At 40.2% G+C, this 17,081-nt stretch overlaps 1 protein-coding gene and 1 non-coding gene across 2 annotated transcripts; one reads left to right on the forward strand and one right to left on the reverse strand.

Annotated features, from left to right (window-relative positions):
• Nucleotides 1–2,737: 2,737 nt before the first annotated feature.
• Nucleotides 2,738–2,824, forward strand: trnay-gua (transfer RNA tyrosine (anticodon GUA)). Its single transcript is given in 2 exon segments — nt 2,738–2,774; nt 2,789–2,824. It is a non-coding gene; the product is annotated as a tRNA-Tyr (tRNA).
• Nucleotides 2,825–7,111: 4,287 nt separating this feature from the next.
• Nucleotides 7,112–13,549, reverse strand: hal (histidine ammonia-lyase). Its single transcript, XM_061075859.1, has 20 exons — nt 13,262–13,549; nt 13,002–13,062; nt 12,730–12,757; nt 12,576–12,650; nt 12,416–12,488; nt 12,194–12,260; nt 12,072–12,109; nt 11,803–11,928; nt 11,498–11,637; nt 11,303–11,350; nt 10,954–11,101; nt 10,765–10,860; nt 10,310–10,368; nt 10,141–10,221; nt 9,901–9,966; nt 9,648–9,813; nt 9,291–9,425; nt 8,365–8,473; nt 8,166–8,235; nt 7,112–8,060 (listed from the first exon to the last, which is right to left on the reverse strand). Exons 1-20 carry the CDS (start codon nt 13,506–13,508, stop codon nt 7,929–7,931), a joined length of 1,965 nt encoding a protein of 654 aa, XP_060931842.1. The 5' UTR covers nt 13,509–13,549; the 3' UTR covers nt 7,112–7,928.
• Nucleotides 13,550–17,081: the final 3,532 nt, after the last annotated feature.

Consider the following 17,081-nt stretch of genomic DNA (forward strand, 5'->3'; position numbering starts at 1 on the left):
CAAGCGAGGGCTCTGTTGGTGGATAACATGAAAGGTGTCGGTGAAATGTAACCACGTAAGGGACTCACAGAGACTTATATACACAGGGGAGGCCGGGTTGATCGAACACAGGTGAAACACATGAGGAACAGGTGCTGACAATCACATCAAAACAGGACAAAGACAGGAAATCAAGGCAGAGATACACGAGGAGCAAAAATGTCAAAATAAAACAGGACACACAGAACTCAGAATGAAACAACTGATCAAAAATCCAAACACAAGGAAACACAGGAAAAAATCCACAAACCAAGGAGTCCACACACAGATCCAAAACAACACAATCCAAAATGCTTTTCATCTAAGAGGCAAAGTCCAGAGAGTCATGACAGCTATCACATGTAGCATCATGTGTTTGATGGTGAGCATCAGTAACAACTCTATGGCGCTTTATGATTCATTGCTGTTTATTTTTTATGTATAGATGTAAATATGACGTTTTAATGAGTGCAAGAAAAACACTTTACTTCCTAAATATGATATTTCAAAATATGAAAATTTTCATATAGGTCAATTGACAGTCACTGGCACACTCCAGCAGTAATTTAATGTCATTGAAAAAATTGTGCAGCGAATTTATTTATTCTTGCATGACTTTCAAACATTACACTGTAAAGATTTATAATCAGTTTCACTAAATGTCTCAATGTGAGCAGGTGCAAAGTCAAGACGTCCAATTCAACTCAAACGTGTCACGACGCAACTTCTACCTAATCGCACGGTTCTTGTTTTCCTTGACTCAATATTATAAGGCAAGATTGGTTTTAATTAGTTATTGGATGCTATAAAGACGGAGTGAATCATGACTGACAGTTGATTGTGATGGGTCAAGCTCGTGAATCCATGTTTTTATTGATTTAAACCCACTTCAGTGTGGTAGATTGTTCAAAAAGTCACAAAACATTTGTAAGTTGGTGCTTTACGCCATCTATGAGATTGATTGATGGTAACATGTCTTGAAGATTCTCCCTTCAAGCCTTTACCTTAGCTTGTTAGACAGGGGGGGGGGGTGTAGCTGGGTTAGCTCTCCCTGTGTGCTCAGCTGAGAGGAGGCAGACAGGATGATAATCACAGTAAAGGATGGAGAAGATCTGGGTATTGGAGCCTGGCTGTGTTATGTGAGGAATGTCTGCTGCCTCACCTGCTGTAGGCTCCATGTCTGTCCCCACGCTGCTGTGATGTAATGTAGGAGCACGTGTAACATGTTACCCCGCTGTGCGACAGGTCAGGACAAGAGGAAGATCCCATGAGTGGAGGAGCAGCCTGACTGCAGGTCATTTCTATCATTCAAGAGACTTTCATTAACCAGACTGAAAGTAATTGCTGTTGTCACTCTGGTGTTCGACACACACTTTGATTTCTGTCTCTCAATGACAGTGGAAGTTCTCAGATTGTTTAGACTTTGAAAGTCAAAGTATTAAGTGTTATCAAGAAAAATACTTAACGTAAAAGTACTCATGATACTTAGTGATCCTTTATGGAATTAGACTTTTGTATGATTCAAATTATTACAATAGCCTACATTGATGCATTTATGTGTAAGCAACATTTTGTGCGTTGATTAATTTAACCTGCTTGATATTCATTTAATTTATTTTATATATATTCATCACATAAAAATCATCATAAAATGATGACATGCAAAATAATAGAAAAAGTGGTGGCGGAGTGTGTGTTTAAAGTACATCCACACGGACAGGTGCTGAAATGCTATGGTTGTGCCAAAGATTGTGTTTGCTCACACATAACAACATTAAGAGTGTGTGGTGTTATATGTTTGTACTGTGGGACAGTTGGGTCCAGGAGGGGCAACATTTTACCTCCCTGAATCTATGTCAAGCACATGTGTGGAGATAAAAATAAACCTGATGCAACTCAAACTCTTGCCTTGAGGATGAGCTTTCCATATATAAGATAAGATAAGATAAGATAAAATTAGGTAAAATAAGATTAGATTAGATTAGATGAGACAATCCTTTAATAAGTACAATAGTGGGCAATAATAATACAGAGGCAAGAGTCAAAAAAGGCATTACTAAGTAATAAGTAACGTGCAATACTTAAGTTTAAGGATAATAATACTTTAGTGTAAGGAGAATAAGAAATTAATGGAATTAAAACTAATATATACAGTGTAAAAACAGTACAAATATGTGAGGATCCGACATTTAATGGATTGCAAACAAACCCTTGTATTGCAGAGACAGAATGAATATAGAACAGCACATTTGGTTAAAATTGGAAATATTGTCTCGGTGTAGATTATATTTGTAGGCAGCATTTTCCTGTGTGGACAAAGCAGAAAATGATGGGACGGACCCAACGTGTGGCAGCATGGTTAAATGTGTCCAAGTGGGGGGATATTGCCATCTAGTGGTTAAAGTTGGATTTCAACAGTCAGTCCCACTTTTAAATTCACGAGGTCAGGATTTGTATTTGGACCTGCACCAAACTGCACTCACGCGTAAATACCAGTCCCTTAAATACACAATTACCTTTGCAAATGCACACAACTCCATGCATGCAGTTTAATTCCTCATTCATGTGACTCAGGGTTGAGACCTCAGTGCTGTGTGTGTCCTCCTGTATTTGTTCTCTTCGTATATCAGCTAACAGCTATGAAAAAAAGCGAGAAAATTAAAATAAAATTATATTAGCACATATAAAAAGGTTTTACGCTACACATGGTTTTATCGTCCCTTCGATAGCTCAGTTGGTAGAGCGGAGGACTGTAGTGGCTAATGCTGAGATCCTTAGGTCGCTGGTTCAAATCCGGCTCGAAGGAGACCTGAATATTTTTTTATGTCCTCCAGTTATGTTTCCAGTTTTTCAAGCCAACGTCACTCGAGTTCAAAGCATAGGTTCAAAGCCAACCGTTCAGCCAATGACCATGGCCAGCTTCCGTTTTCGGCGCAGCCACAGGAAACCCCGCCCCCCTTCCGGAGGTTGTTTTCTTCACACCTATATTTTATTCAACTTGAAACAAGCCTCCTTCAGGAGTAGCTTATAATCATGTCTATGTATTTGCCTTTTTGTGATTTATAAATTAGAGAGTGTCAACTGCCAACTCCTTGGACACCTCCTCTGCTCCTCCTGCCCCTGTGGACTCTGCCTCTTATGACTGTGTCTCCTCTGCTGCAACATCTGTGGCTGGTCCCTCAGCACATCCTACCCCTGACCCTGAGCTATTGGCAGCTCATCTGATGTCTGCTGCTGCTGCTGCTGGTTCAGAGCCTGGCCGGCTGCCTGCAAAGCCGAGGAAAACCAGAGGTGTAAAGTAACGAATTACATTTACTCACGTTTTTTCGTGTACTTTGTAATTTTTTGAGTAGTTTTTGAAATGGGTAATTTTACTTTAGCCGAAGTGTTGTACTTCGCTACATTGAAAATTACATCCGGTACTGAGTAAAACAAAAACATAGTTCAGGGCGCAAGGCAATTCTCACTGCAGTGGTAGATGCTGCACAGAGTGGATGACGTTCCCTAACGTGCACGTTCAACATATGAAACTGATCGTAAAGTTCACTGTTCGTGAAAAATATGCGCGACATGCACACCACTGCACAGATCCACTGCGGAGGGGCTGCAGAGCCGCGGGTTGCAGACCCCTGGCTACGGCGAAAGAGCGATTTGTTTACTGCTCCGCCGTTAAAGAGATGCGGACGTCAAAACATTAGTTCGGTTATAATATTAGATCCGCCTCGCATTCTCTCCTCCCGGTCGCGCGCCTGTTATGCCTCCGCTCCGCACCGGTGGGGGGGCGCACCATACAGGAATCACTGCGCTACACAGGGGCGGCCCTAGCACATTTGGCGCTCTATGCAAGCTTCACTCCTGCCCAAATAAACACAACAATGATCGCAACGACATGGTGCAAGCATTCGTTTTAGACAGAGTCTCTCCTCAGGAGAAGGAAAACATTACGTAACGTTTTAGCTAGACCTCAGACAATATGAACTGAGGTCAAATTCATTATTTGTCATTAAGTTGCGTTCAGTTCAACGTTCTCATACATAAAAATGAACGTGGTCAATGAACTCAATAGCCTACTGGCCTACCTGCCTCGGCCGCCTGCAGGTGACTCTTCAGCTGTGCTGGATTGCTGTTCACTGCAAAGTGAACCCCGATGAGCTCTACTCACCTTGAAAATCAGCTGCTGCTCAAACTCAACAAGAAGTTTGTAGACTAGTGCTCGAAAGGTGGACCAAAGTTTAACCAAAAGTTTAAATATACAGTGGGACAGCGGCATTTTAACTTTTTATTTTAGCTGTCATGTGGTTCATGTAAATAAATGTTTAATGTTTGACATGTTTAATGTCATTGTACTTACATTTTTAAAGATCTCCTTTAATTAAAAATAACTGTTTTTGGATTGGATTTATGACCCCTTGTCCTTTTTTGCACTGTATAGGAGAGGCCCCCATCAAGTTGTTGGAAGTAACTAAGTAACTTTTACTTAAAGTACATTTTAAATGAACTACTTTTTACTTTTACTTGAGTAGATTTTTAGATGGGTACTTTTACTTGTACTTAAGTAAAATTTCATCAAAGTAAAGGTACTTTTACTTGAGTACAATATTTCAGTACTTTTTACACCTCTGAGGAAAACAATACCAGCTCAGGACCATTTTTCACTCTTGTCTGTTTGTTGGTCGTTTTTTATTTCATTCATTGTATTACAAGTATTACAAGCAGTACAAACCCACTGTTTGAACATTTTACCAAAATAAAGTAACTAAGTGACATTAAAGAGATTCATAATACTAGGCAGGGGCGTTTCTAGGATTGAAAGAAAGGGGGGGCTTAGCCCCTAAGGAAGGTAAATGTTTGCGCGCGCAGCGTGCGCCAATTTTTTTTGGGCTCCTTTGGGGCTGCGGATATCCATTGTTTCAGACAGTTCATAGATTGGTTCAATCAGAAAGAGTGTGATTTTTCTCTGTATCTTTGCTTGCATTCATTCAGTATAAGATAACAGAAGTTATCTGTCACCTCTGCTAAAGAATCTTCTTATATCCATCTGGTCAATGAATCGGATGATATACCGCTACAATAGCGTTATGAGGGACACTATGACATTTAGTTTTCACTAGCATTAACTGATTATAAACAACAACATTCTATAGGCACTGATATTATTGTTTTAAAATACTAGAGATAGATATTAATGCAAAGAATAGAGAGCTGTCGATAGTTATTTCTTACATTTCAAATTTGCTCGTTCAAACTCTTGCTCACTGGAGACATTTTCTAACAAAATAGCTAGCTAGCTAGCTTAGTGTTAACATAGCTCATTACAATATTCCCTTTCATTTGCCTCAGGTAAACCTAAATTTAAGCAGGTAACAATCATTAACAACTACAGATAGCCACATTCTGTAACCACCTGTACTTACAATTTCACTCTGTGCATCATTTACTATGAGCTAAACTCCTTGGCTGTAATCCTGCTGTCTTGATAAGAGACGTTACTTGGCAGAGTGAGAAAGCCAGCGCAGCAGCGATGCAGACTCCCCAAGGTCCTAGTGCCCTGTCTTGTATTGTTAAGTATGATGAGAGGCTATTGGATTGTAATTTGAAGGGGGAGAAAACATACAAAGCAGAAACGCACTCACATATGTAGCATGTTAGAACTTGTTAACTTGTCCATGTGTAAAACAATAGTTTCATTTTTTTTTTAAATTTAAAAAAAAATTTTTTTTAAAAATCCCAAAAATTATTTGGGGGGGCTGAAGAACATTTTAGGGGGGCTTCAGCCCCCCTAAAACAGGCCTATCGACGCCCCTGATACTAGGTAACAGTTTGGGTAAATACACACACATGTTGCTGACGGGAATTGATCCAGCAACCCTTGGATCCACAGTTGCTTATGCCATACTCCATCAAAGTGTCATTTTGGTCACGTTACTCTAATTAATACAATAACAAATGCATCCTACAACATCTGACAGGCACCAGGATCAGTTTCAATTCAAAAATAATAATCCTTACAATTTCAATAGGGCCTCATCTGACCTTTGATCAGTGCTCGGGCCCTAATGAGATAAAACTTAGCATTTTAATAAATCATATCTGGTTTTAATTCACTTCCAGATTCTTTTTGGTCAGGAAGGATAGGGTTTTGATTGGATGCTTACAAAGTAAGTCCAGGCCAACATTGAATCAATATTTTGTGTCAACAGTTGTCATGATTTAGCCTGTCTCTTCGCGTGATCCTGCACTGACTCCTGAACATATTTCTTTGTGATGGATAAGAATCTGAACATCAGAAGTGCCTCAACACGGTTGCACATCTTGTACACTTAAACTAATAAATGTCTGCATGTAAATACCTCCAACATGGACCTACGGTGCAGGTATAAGTTCGGTTTTAGCCCTGGTTTTATCTGTGACCTTTAACCAGGAGCTACTGTCAGTCAGCCAAGTTTGAGCCGTCATGGACACATATTTGTCTTTTATTCAATGATAAATATTCACAAAGACACTGCAGAAAACTAAACTGAGAGGTTGAGGATTCTTTTTGAAAGGCGCTAAGAATTTGGTCCCGCTAAATTATTTCCAGCACAGCACATGGCGAAGTCTTTATTTTATGAGTTCTGTCTCTGTGTACAACAGACTTCTGCCCCCTGTCCCACTATCTCTAATGAGTTATTTGTTTAACCTTTGAATTTGTTGACCCATCTGCCTTTACATTTCTGTGGCACAACATTTTATCCTCAGGTTTTTCCTCAGGGCCTCTCAAGAGTGTTTTCTCAGACAGAAAGGTGCTGTTGAACTGGACTAGTTACTGTTAAACTTACTTCCCTGTGGTATGACACACAGGAATAAACATTAAATGATAATCCTCGAATTTTGTGGGTGTTTTGACTGAAGTCGCAAGAGCTACAGTAGATTCATTCCAAAGTCTGGCTACCCTATGCTGCTCCAAAAAATTAAATCTATATAGTTGGTTTATCAGATCACTGAGCTCTGTTTGAAGAGGGCTCTGTTTGACTTCTGTCAGCCACAAACACCCTAAATGGATATAAGTATTAATAAGTAAAATCAGGACTCACATCATCACGCAAACAATAAATAATTTCCGCTTCAAATTTTATTTTTATCCAAACATATAGATGAAAAAATGTATGTTTAAAAACATGAAGATGAACATCATTTAAGATGTCATATGATTATAGCAGAAACACAACATATCAGAGTAATGTTTATGTTACATCATTAAAAAGATTTGATATGAAATGGCTGAGGTAGTAATGTGGCAATAATAACTAAATTAGAAACAGTTTAAAGAGACAACACAAGTGTACATAGGTAAAACTCCAATGCACAGTGGTATAGGGCAGTGGATATATGGTATGCAAGTTCAACACCTAACAATTACTGTATAGAAACATACTGTACAGTCTGTGGCCACTTTATTAACTACACCCATACAATCTAATGAAATCCGCTGAAACAGCGTTGCAACATATTCATCCTTTACAAAGATTAAAATGACCAGGTTCAGTATCAAGTATTGATTACATACATTTTTGAGGTCATAGTTAGTGGACTTAATTCTACTAATATTCTGATCCCATTTTCTGGTATCTAATATACATTACAAACAACTCAAAGTTAAACTGTTGAGTTCCCCATTACTGCAAACTAGACTCTAAACTCTAAATATATAAAGTTAAATTCATCCGTCGCTGACAGTGTCAATGAAAAGTGAACATTATAATCTTTGTAAAGGAAACATTCACAATGATGCTGTTGGATAAAATGATGCTTAGTCAACACGGGGAAAACCAATATTGCATTTTCAAATCAATGTTAAATCAAACATTTTGTTTTTGTTTTCATTGAAATTCCAAATTGTAAAATAATAATAAAAAGAATTGGGCAGGCATTTACTCATGTCGGACACGCTTCCTCGGCGATTCAGGAGAGTCCAGGCAGAAGGCAGTGGGGGAGCCGGGACGGGACTCGGGGATGTACTCCGACTGATACTTGTCAATGTAAGGTTTGGCCACATTCCACACCTAAGTTCAAAATATAAACATACAATTAAAATGTTTCCATTTAATCTTATTACCAGTGGACCGCCATGTACATTGACAGTGGGCACATTTTATAGTCGGACTTGCCTTCTGGTCAAGTAGGAGACGGTGAACGGCTTCGATGTCTGGAGACATGAACCTGTCTTTGATCCACGGCCTGTTAATAACAAAAGAACAGACAGGAGGTGAACGTCAGAAGTGGAACAGTGGATAAATATTAACCATCCTGAACATCAGCTCTGTGGAGGGAATGCTTGTGTACCTTGGCCACATCTGTTTGACTTACTTGACCACACTGCGCACGAGTTCATAGACCTTCTCCAGTGGAGTGGTGGTACGAAGTGGGCGGAGGAACTCGATACCCTGACAGGCTGCCAGAAGCTCTATAGCAAGAACTAATCACAGAGAATATCCATTAATTTAGAAAGATATAATCTCCATATACTTAATAAAATCACCAGAAAATATCTCATAAATTAGTAGTGTCCTTGTAGAGCAGTTAAACCACTTAATGCATCAAAGCTCACAATACTACAAAAATAACAATATAGATCCACTTCCATGTTTAAAGGTCAGAGACAGACACTGAGGGATTAAATATTCCATTCACCAACTGGTGTTTTTTACTGTGTCTGTTTTTGTGAATAATTCAGAGACTAGTATGTATTGTTCTTAACTTTAAAGTTTGAAACCTGTGGTTTGATGGTTAACCACGGTTTCAACTCGGTGAGCTTTGATTTACGACCATGCAAATGTTTGCTGATGCAACTCTATCCAGGTCGGTGTACACTGGCCCTTATTTTAGACACCGTACCTTTGCACTGGTTTGACAGAATCATCAGGAGCTGGTCTCTGAGCCTCTTGATACCAGAATCAGTTTTCATGTCAGGATTTTAAAACTCTTATAAAATTGGGTTGTTTTTGGATAAGTAAAAAACTATGTTTTTACTCATACACAGCATCTCAACACATTGTGAGTTACCGCTTTGAAGTCATGATTGATGCTTAAAAAAACTTTATTGATTTCCATGTCCAATATTTCACTGAAGGAAAATAGTACCTACTATTGTGGATAAAATTGTGTATAATTATGAACTGATACTACTTATTTGTGCCTCGAAGTTACACAGAATAACTCTCATGGAAACGGTCATAGTATGAATATTAATAAACCATTAATGACATGTATTAAAAAAAAAGAAATAAACTAACCTTGCTCCACATGCTCGATGACCCTCAGGGACTTCCTGGCAGCCCAGCCTCCCATAGACACATGGTCCTCTGTGGCAGCACTGGTGGACAAGGAGTCCACAGAAGATGGATGGCACAAAACCTTATTCTCTGAAACTGGACATAGAATCAAGATATGCATTATGTTAATGTCAGTAGAATTTGACATAAATATGGATAAATATAATGTTAAAATTATAAAAGTACAATTTTTGTATCAAATTATGCCACCTGAAATTCATGTTCAATATTAGAGCCTCTTTAATTCTCAAACGATATAGAATGTACTTTACTTATGTCACTCATGCTCTACTTTATGTTATGTTTTTGTAGACCGACCCAGTGATGCAGCGGTGCAGTGGGCAATCATGAATCCTGAGTTGAGTCCCCCCTCGTTGACGAGGAAGGCCGGCAGCTCGCTCAGGGAGGGGTTACACAACCTCTCGATCCTCCTCTCACTGATAGACGCCAGCTCATGGACTGCAATGGCCAAAAAGTCTAGAGCCTAAGAATAAAAGAGAAGAGCAGTGAACGAGAGGAGAACTAATTCTACAGCAAATACAAAAAAACTTTTGTTTGACGAGTCACAAACCTTTGCTGGATATTCTCCGTGGAAATTTCCACCTGAAATGGTCTCACCTCTTTCTGCAAACACCATCTTGTACAATTGTTAAGAAAATGACACCACAAACGGATATCTAGTGAAAATCCATCACACAATTTGTGGCTGGACCTAAAACGTATGGTTGATAATTGTGTGGAGTGCAGTGGCTACAGTGGCACGTTTAAATTCACGTAACAGACTTCCTGTTTGCAGGTCAGAGGTGGATACAGGGTTGTCAGTGGCACTGTTGATTTCGGTATTGATGATGTTCTGGACAAATTTGATTGTGTCGTTGGCGATTCCGTGAACCTGTGGACAGAAAGAGAAGGTTATTAGATATGAACAAACAACCTGTTTGAATTTAAATCCCTCTGGAACAAACTTCACTTGAAGTTACCTGAGGACAGCATCGCATGGTGTAGGCATCCTGGACTCTGTCGCAGAAACGGTGGCTCTCTGGAAAAAAACACCACCAGACGACAAACATTTAATACCACATGTTTATTAATTTATTAACACCTTGTGCATTTGACCCACCCAAAGATGTGAGTTGTGGTATGGTGGAGGACTATAGAGTTCTCCAGCTCTGTAACAAGAACCTTGATCAAGGGCAGCAGAAGCAACAATCCTCATAGACGTACGAGGTCGGTCAGACACCCTGACGAACGCAGAGATAACGTCCAACCTTGACACAGTGTGGCCCTGTAACCTTTAGACATGTCCTAACACGTGACCTGCTTGCTGTGAAGGCGCAGAGCCACTGCTGCACCAGTGTAAAAGAGTGTAATTATAATGATGCGCGACTACTATATCATGCTCTGTCTGTTGTAGATTCCAGGTCGGTCCTCTGACCTGCAATTTCGGATGGATGGTGATCAGAGTCCAGCAGCGAGCGGAAGCGCTGGGCCACCTCTATCTGTCCTGGGTGAGGCCGCAGCATGTGGATGTCTGTATGGGAGGAAACGAGAAAAGGATGGACAAAAGGCAGGATCTTCCATTTCAAGGAAAATGCTTCTGTAGTTTTAAGAGGATGTTGCTCACCACTGTCAAACGCCTTGGTGGTTCCCTTTAGCACCTCCAGGGTGAGGGCAGCGATGATGTCAGCCTGACGGGCGATCGCAAGGGCTCGCTCCATGGCCTCCGCCCCCAGAGAGGTGATCATCTGGGTCCCGTTGATCAGAGCAAGGCCCTGTGAAGGAAAAGAAGAGCATTGTCCACCTAACTATAACTATATCATGATGTGTAATTGTCATGTAACCACTATTCATATTCTTCTAAATTCTGTACCGGAGAGAAAACACAAAAGGATTCCCGATGAACCCTGGATTGATTTTCTTAAGTAATCAGTTCCAAACAAATAGGAGAGTGTGCGGTTGGCCTTAAACATTACCTCTTTAGGCCTCAGTGATATTGGCTTGAGTCCATGGGCCTCCAGGACCTGGCCAAAGATGAAAGAGAAAAAAACATTGTGAAAGGTCGAGGGTCATCAAAAGTTAAACATGTTTTCCTCTTGGCCTTTGTGACCTTTTACTCTCACAAGCAAAACACAATTTTTACAACTATGACACACTCATCCTCATCTTACATATTTGGCATCTGCCCATCCGCTCTTTGGAGACCACATTTTACCCTCTCCCATCAGCCCCAGAGCCAGATGAGAGAGTGGTGCCAGGTCGCCGCTAGCACCCACTGTTCCCTTCTCCGGGACAAAGGAGAGGCAGGAAGCTGAGGGGGGCAAAGTAAGATTCATAAGAAGAGTCGCGTAACAGTCAGATTTCCCAATACATTTCCGTAAAGCCAGTAATCAGTAGTATATCAGTTAACAGTATCTAATAGATAATTCAGGTCATCTGAGGTCACGTGAGATAGGTGTTTCCGAGAGAGGCTCACCGTTAAAGGCCTGGATCATTTGATGAAGGGTTTCCAGAGAGATCCCACTGTACCCTTTGGCCAGGACATTGATCCTGAGAGCGAGCAGCATGCGGGTTCTCTCTGGGCTCAATGGGTTCCCCACACCTGCACACCAGAGCAGATCAATACTGAAGTATGTACAGAAGAAAATTCTCAAATACCTGACGTCCAGTCTGGAGCTCTGGAGGTCTTGCAAATAAATGTTAAGCGCTAAACAAGAAAGTGAGCCCTATAGAGACTGTTGTTACCTGCTGAGTGTGAACGCACCAAGTTCTCCTGCAGCTCCCTAGAGGAAAAAAATTGATCGGCCTTAAATCAGCACATAAAAAAAGGGCTGATTTGCCAACAGATGATAAAATATTGTCTTTACTTGAGCTTGTGGACAGGAATGACAGTTCGGGCAAATTTTCCAAATCCTGTTGTGATTCCATAGACAACTGATGGCACAGAGAGAAATACAGAGAACTCAAAACATGTAATACTTTCTTTGTGGAGGCTGTCGTGTTGCAGCAGATGGTTAACACTATGTTTAAAGAACTCGTTGTCTTTGCAGACAGACATTTAAGGTCTTTATCCTGAAAATGATTTTAACCTTTGTTTTCTTTGACAATGCGGTCCAAAAGGTCTCTGGATTGCACAACTTTTTTCTCTGCCTCTGGAGTCAGCTGCAAATGTCAGTAAAGAGAATGATTACACTGAGTAAAAGATTATCCAATTGGACCCGACAACAAATACAAGTTGTTGATAATTACCTTTATCTTGTACATTCCCTTGCCTAGGTTGACCAAATCTGTGGATGTCAGGCTGTTGCCATCCAGGGAGAGATACTGTGTACAAGAAGATGCATGTTATATAGACGTAGGCAATATAACATTTTAGCAGAAGATGGTTATAACGAACACTTACGGCTTCAGGTTCTCTGTATGCTGCTGTACTGTATCACATAGTTTTATTAAGGATTACAGTTTTGCCCTATACTGAAAATAAGGGAAATTATATTACACAGAGATGATAAATCTGCATTATTCAATAGAGACTTGGATTCCATTAAAAAGGCGGTGTTACCCAGAACAAAACACATTTAATGAAATGAAAACAAAAAAACAACAGTTTTTAGTACCCATCTACAGTATATGTACAAAATAATATATGGCACAAATTCACAAGTTTGAGGATACAGATGAGAAACTCCAGCCTCACACGGGATGAAGTCAGGAGACATGGTATCCCCGTCTATGGCTGGAAGAACAAGAAAATCATACAAATTATACGTATTCCCTCTTAATCTCTAATTTTGTCATTTAACATTTTTATCGTCACCATGCCACCAATAATGCGCAATTACGCACAAATTACGCACAGCCGATGTCATAACATTAGAGCTGATGGATGCACTTGTTCATAACTTAATTCATGCATTCGGTCATACGGTCATTACCCAGCTCGACAAAGTCGTTATCCTCCAGTACATCCTCGATGGTGTCATCCGCGTCCAGCAAACCCGAACTCTGGCACCTTCGCGCCACGAACCGAGTGTCCTTCACCGCCGTGATGCCGCCGTTGTCCGGTTTGTTCTTAATGTAGCGTTTAAGCGCCTCGTGTGCGAGCCACCTGATGGTGTTGGAGGTGTCCCGGCATGGCACTGCCAGCCACTCATCGCGGATGTGCACAGTAAAACGAGGCATTGCACATCAGCGGGACTCTGTTGCACTGTGCGCTGCTGGTCTCTCTGCAGGCCATCACTTTCCGCCTGGCACAGCGGTGCCACCAATCACACGCACCGCTGGAGAGTCCCGCCTCGCCGGTGCACACCTCCAGGGGACCACTGACCTCCAGGGGCCAGTCACACGGATGTTTGGACACACTGACCTCGATGCGTTCAGGTGATGCAACGACAAAAAACCTCAAAGAGCTAAAACAACAACAACCTTACTGCAAGTGTAACAAAATAACCAATAACTATTTCATTGCCAACAAAATCAAGTATCTATGTATTCGCTTGTTGTGATGGAAATAATTATTAACATCGACTTCTATTTATGTAAGTTTCAGATGAAATCTTAGCATTTGCACATTATGAAAGGTTGGTTCTAATCTAACACACTTAAAAAAAAGAGGAAGAGATGTGAAAATGAAGAAGAGGTGAGACACTGAATGGTCAGACTCTGAGAGGCCTTGATTTCCACTGGGGACGTCCCACCACCTCAATAACAGGTCAAAGGGGCACCAGACCGATGGGCCAGTAGAGAATGTATGGATTTTTTGGATGGTAACAGATGCGGCGGCCCGTTGGATGGTCCACAAACGCTTACTGGTGCGCTGCTGGAGGAGGAGACTTCAGAGAGTTCACAGATAAGAAGACTGATGCAGAGGTTGCTCTGTTCCTACCTGAGACGCAGGGACGGGCACAGACATTTTGGGGTTCAGGGGCTCAAGCGAGAAAAAAGGGCACTTCTCATAATTATTTATTTGAGAAAATTGTTTTAAAACCAAACGTTATAGTATCACATCTCTGACTTACTTAACAATTTATTTTAATATCCTCACACTCACACCCTTGTTAAATACTGAACAGTAGTAGAATAAATAGTTTTTGTTAGATGAGGAGCCTACAATAAAAATGCTGCAGTTTAAAGCAGGACACTACAGGCAAAAACATTGCTTGTCGTGTACTGGTCAATTTTGAGATTTTGGTCTATTTTACTGTCTTCTTTCACTCTAATGGAAAGTAAACTTCAAAAATATACATTTAGATGGTGTTTGTTTTACCCTCTGTCTGTTTAGTAGTAAGACGCAAGTTATATGTTTGTTTTTGTCTTGAGGTTAATTAGCTGTCAACTGTAAACTCGAGGCACAGGTAGTCCTTTGATTATCACCACTCCCCTCCACACAAACGGAAACAACCGTAGAACTAGAACAGGAGCTGGGAGGTGCTGCCTTTCTGACATGACTGTTGATGACTGTTTGCTCTCCAGTGCACCTCCACCAGCCTCACGGTTCCATTACGATTCAGCAGTCAACATTATTCAACTGCACAACAATACATTTCGATGCATTTCAATGTATCACATCCACAATTTCCTATAATATTGCACATGTCAGCTTTTTCATCAGGTAATATCAGTTAATAAACTCAGTCAGACAAATATGAACTGCCTTTTTATTTATAAAGGGCTTTGAAAGTATTATAGACTGCTACTGTTAATACATGCTGTAATTTGCAAAATAAGGTTTTCAATTATCAGACTACAACAGTGAGTCTACGACAGTGGTCAGTCAACCTGATTCATTCATACTAATGTTTTTCGTACTAATGTTTTTAGATAAACAGAACGTCGCTTCTTCTGCAACAATGAAGTTAAAACTCGCGCTGCATCTTAACTCTGGTGTCCTGACTGTGTGCATCACGTTACGTCTTGTGTTGTGTTGCCGGTTTGAACACATGTCTCATAAACTCTGGAGCAAATCAAACAACCCAAAGTAAACAAACAGGAGTATAATATTATTATTATGTATTTTTTAAAGCACCCCAGAAAAAGTGAGCACGTGCCAGCTGAAAGGTATCTATGTTGTTTTTTCCCATTTGCTATTTTCATTATAGCTAGTCCTAACTGAGTTTAATGCCATGCTGTTGGTTTGATGTTATTATTTGTCTGCCCAGGGACAACAGATGCAAATAATCTAAATACACAATAGGTCAATTTAAACAAAATGAGGAGTAGCAGAAGAGTTGTGATTGTCTGCAGCAGGTGTGCTGGCTCTAAGAAACAAGCAATGAAGACTTAAACTCGTAAAGTGCTGCAAACACAAATAATTTAATACTGTGGCAGGTACGTGCTCTTCCTTATTAGCTTAGTTATAAACCTGTGGTCCTCTCAGTGTCGTCTTGTTAAAAGAATGTAAACGGATACCTCTTGGCAGTTCTGACTCTATGTTGTGTTTTGATTTTTGCGTTGTGTGTGCATTTCATTTGTTTGATGATTTGTATCCGAGTGTTGGTGTTTTTATATTAAAGAGAGAATTCACTTCCAAATCCTGGATTCCACGATTGTGTCTGTGAATTTAAGGGGACGGAACTTATGAAGCAGCACTGGTGAGAGGGATTGCATATTTTGATGTGAAGTTCAAATATCAAGACATGCTCCAGAATTGCTTACTACACCTTTACAGATCTCACTTGTGCGACCGACAGCGTTACCTTGAATTAAACCTTTAGCTAATCTCAAAAGACTCTTTTAGACTACAGATTAAATAGGCTTTTTCTATCATCACAGACTAAATGCTGTTTCATAACAAAACCAAGTCAGTTAGTCTGCAAAATATTTGAACAAACAAATATTTGCTCTACAGACTTGCAGCTACAGTGGAATCAGGTTCATTGCCTCACTTCCACACAGGGATGCACATCTTAAAAGACATGAATTGGTGTCCTACAGCATTATTGGTGTGGTATCACCCCTACTAAGAAACTGTGTTCTGCCTCAACAAACGATTTGAGGAATCAAAGACCATAAATAGGACCATAAAAGCGGATATTCACTGAATTAAATATGAGGGGGAGATGAAATATTACTTTAAAATCTGTCTGCCTTAATGTAACCGTCTATTGGACCAGGTCTAGGGCTCACGCTTTGTTTTTGCGATATCCCCAGTTCAATGCCAGCTGAAGACTTCTGTTGCATGTTATCTCCCTTTGCTCGTCCAGCCGGTCCCTGAAATCCAATAAAGGCAAAAATGCTCCAAAATAAAAAATATAATCACATTCAAAATCTTACTGCAGATGTCCAGTTTTTGGAAGCCTAATCAGAGTAATCAGTGTGTCTGGCCTGCATAGAAGCAATAAATCAAATATTAAATCAAGATGTTTGGTATTTTGTGCAAAAAGGTTTATCATCAGTCTTTGTCAATATTGAGAAACATGTTCAAAATACCTCAACAAAATAAATCAAATCACAGCAGAGGGTTTTTTTTCAAATAAACCCTGTATACTTATTATTTTTCAATAAAACATAAAAGCAAAGTACAAAAAGTAGTGTTCATTTTTTTTATACTATTATTATTGGATCAAAAACCTGTCAAGGGCTTAAACTTCCTTTCGCCCAATACACACTGGGATTGGCTCCAGCCCTCCTGACACTCAGAGGACAGGCAGTAGAGATAATGGATGGATAGATGGACTGACATTACAGTATAAGTGACATTATATCAGGTCGCTAAATAGGGATGTAAGTCAATTTTTTGCACAAATATTCGTACAA

This window comes from Limanda limanda, chromosome 8 (genome assembly GCF_963576545.1).
Source record: "Limanda limanda chromosome 8, fLimLim1.1, whole genome shotgun sequence".
In the NCBI taxonomy this organism is placed as follows: Eukaryota; Metazoa; Chordata; class Actinopteri; order Pleuronectiformes; family Pleuronectidae; genus Limanda; species Limanda limanda.

Bases quoted from the DNA above. Each gene is read 5' to 3' on its own strand.
- hal (XM_061075859.1), bottom strand. From the start codon at position 13,508: ATGCCTCGTTTTACTGTGCACATCCGCGATGAGTGGCTGGCAGTGCCA. The intron at 12,489-12,575 runs GTAATTATCAAC...TGACATTTGCAG, and splicing joins AGGGAATGTACAAGATAAAG to CTGACTCCAGAGGCAGAGAA. The intron at 11,351-11,497 runs GTAAGATGAGGA...ATCTTTGGCCAG, and splicing joins GATGGGCAGATGCCAAATAT to GTCCTGGAGGCCCATGGACT.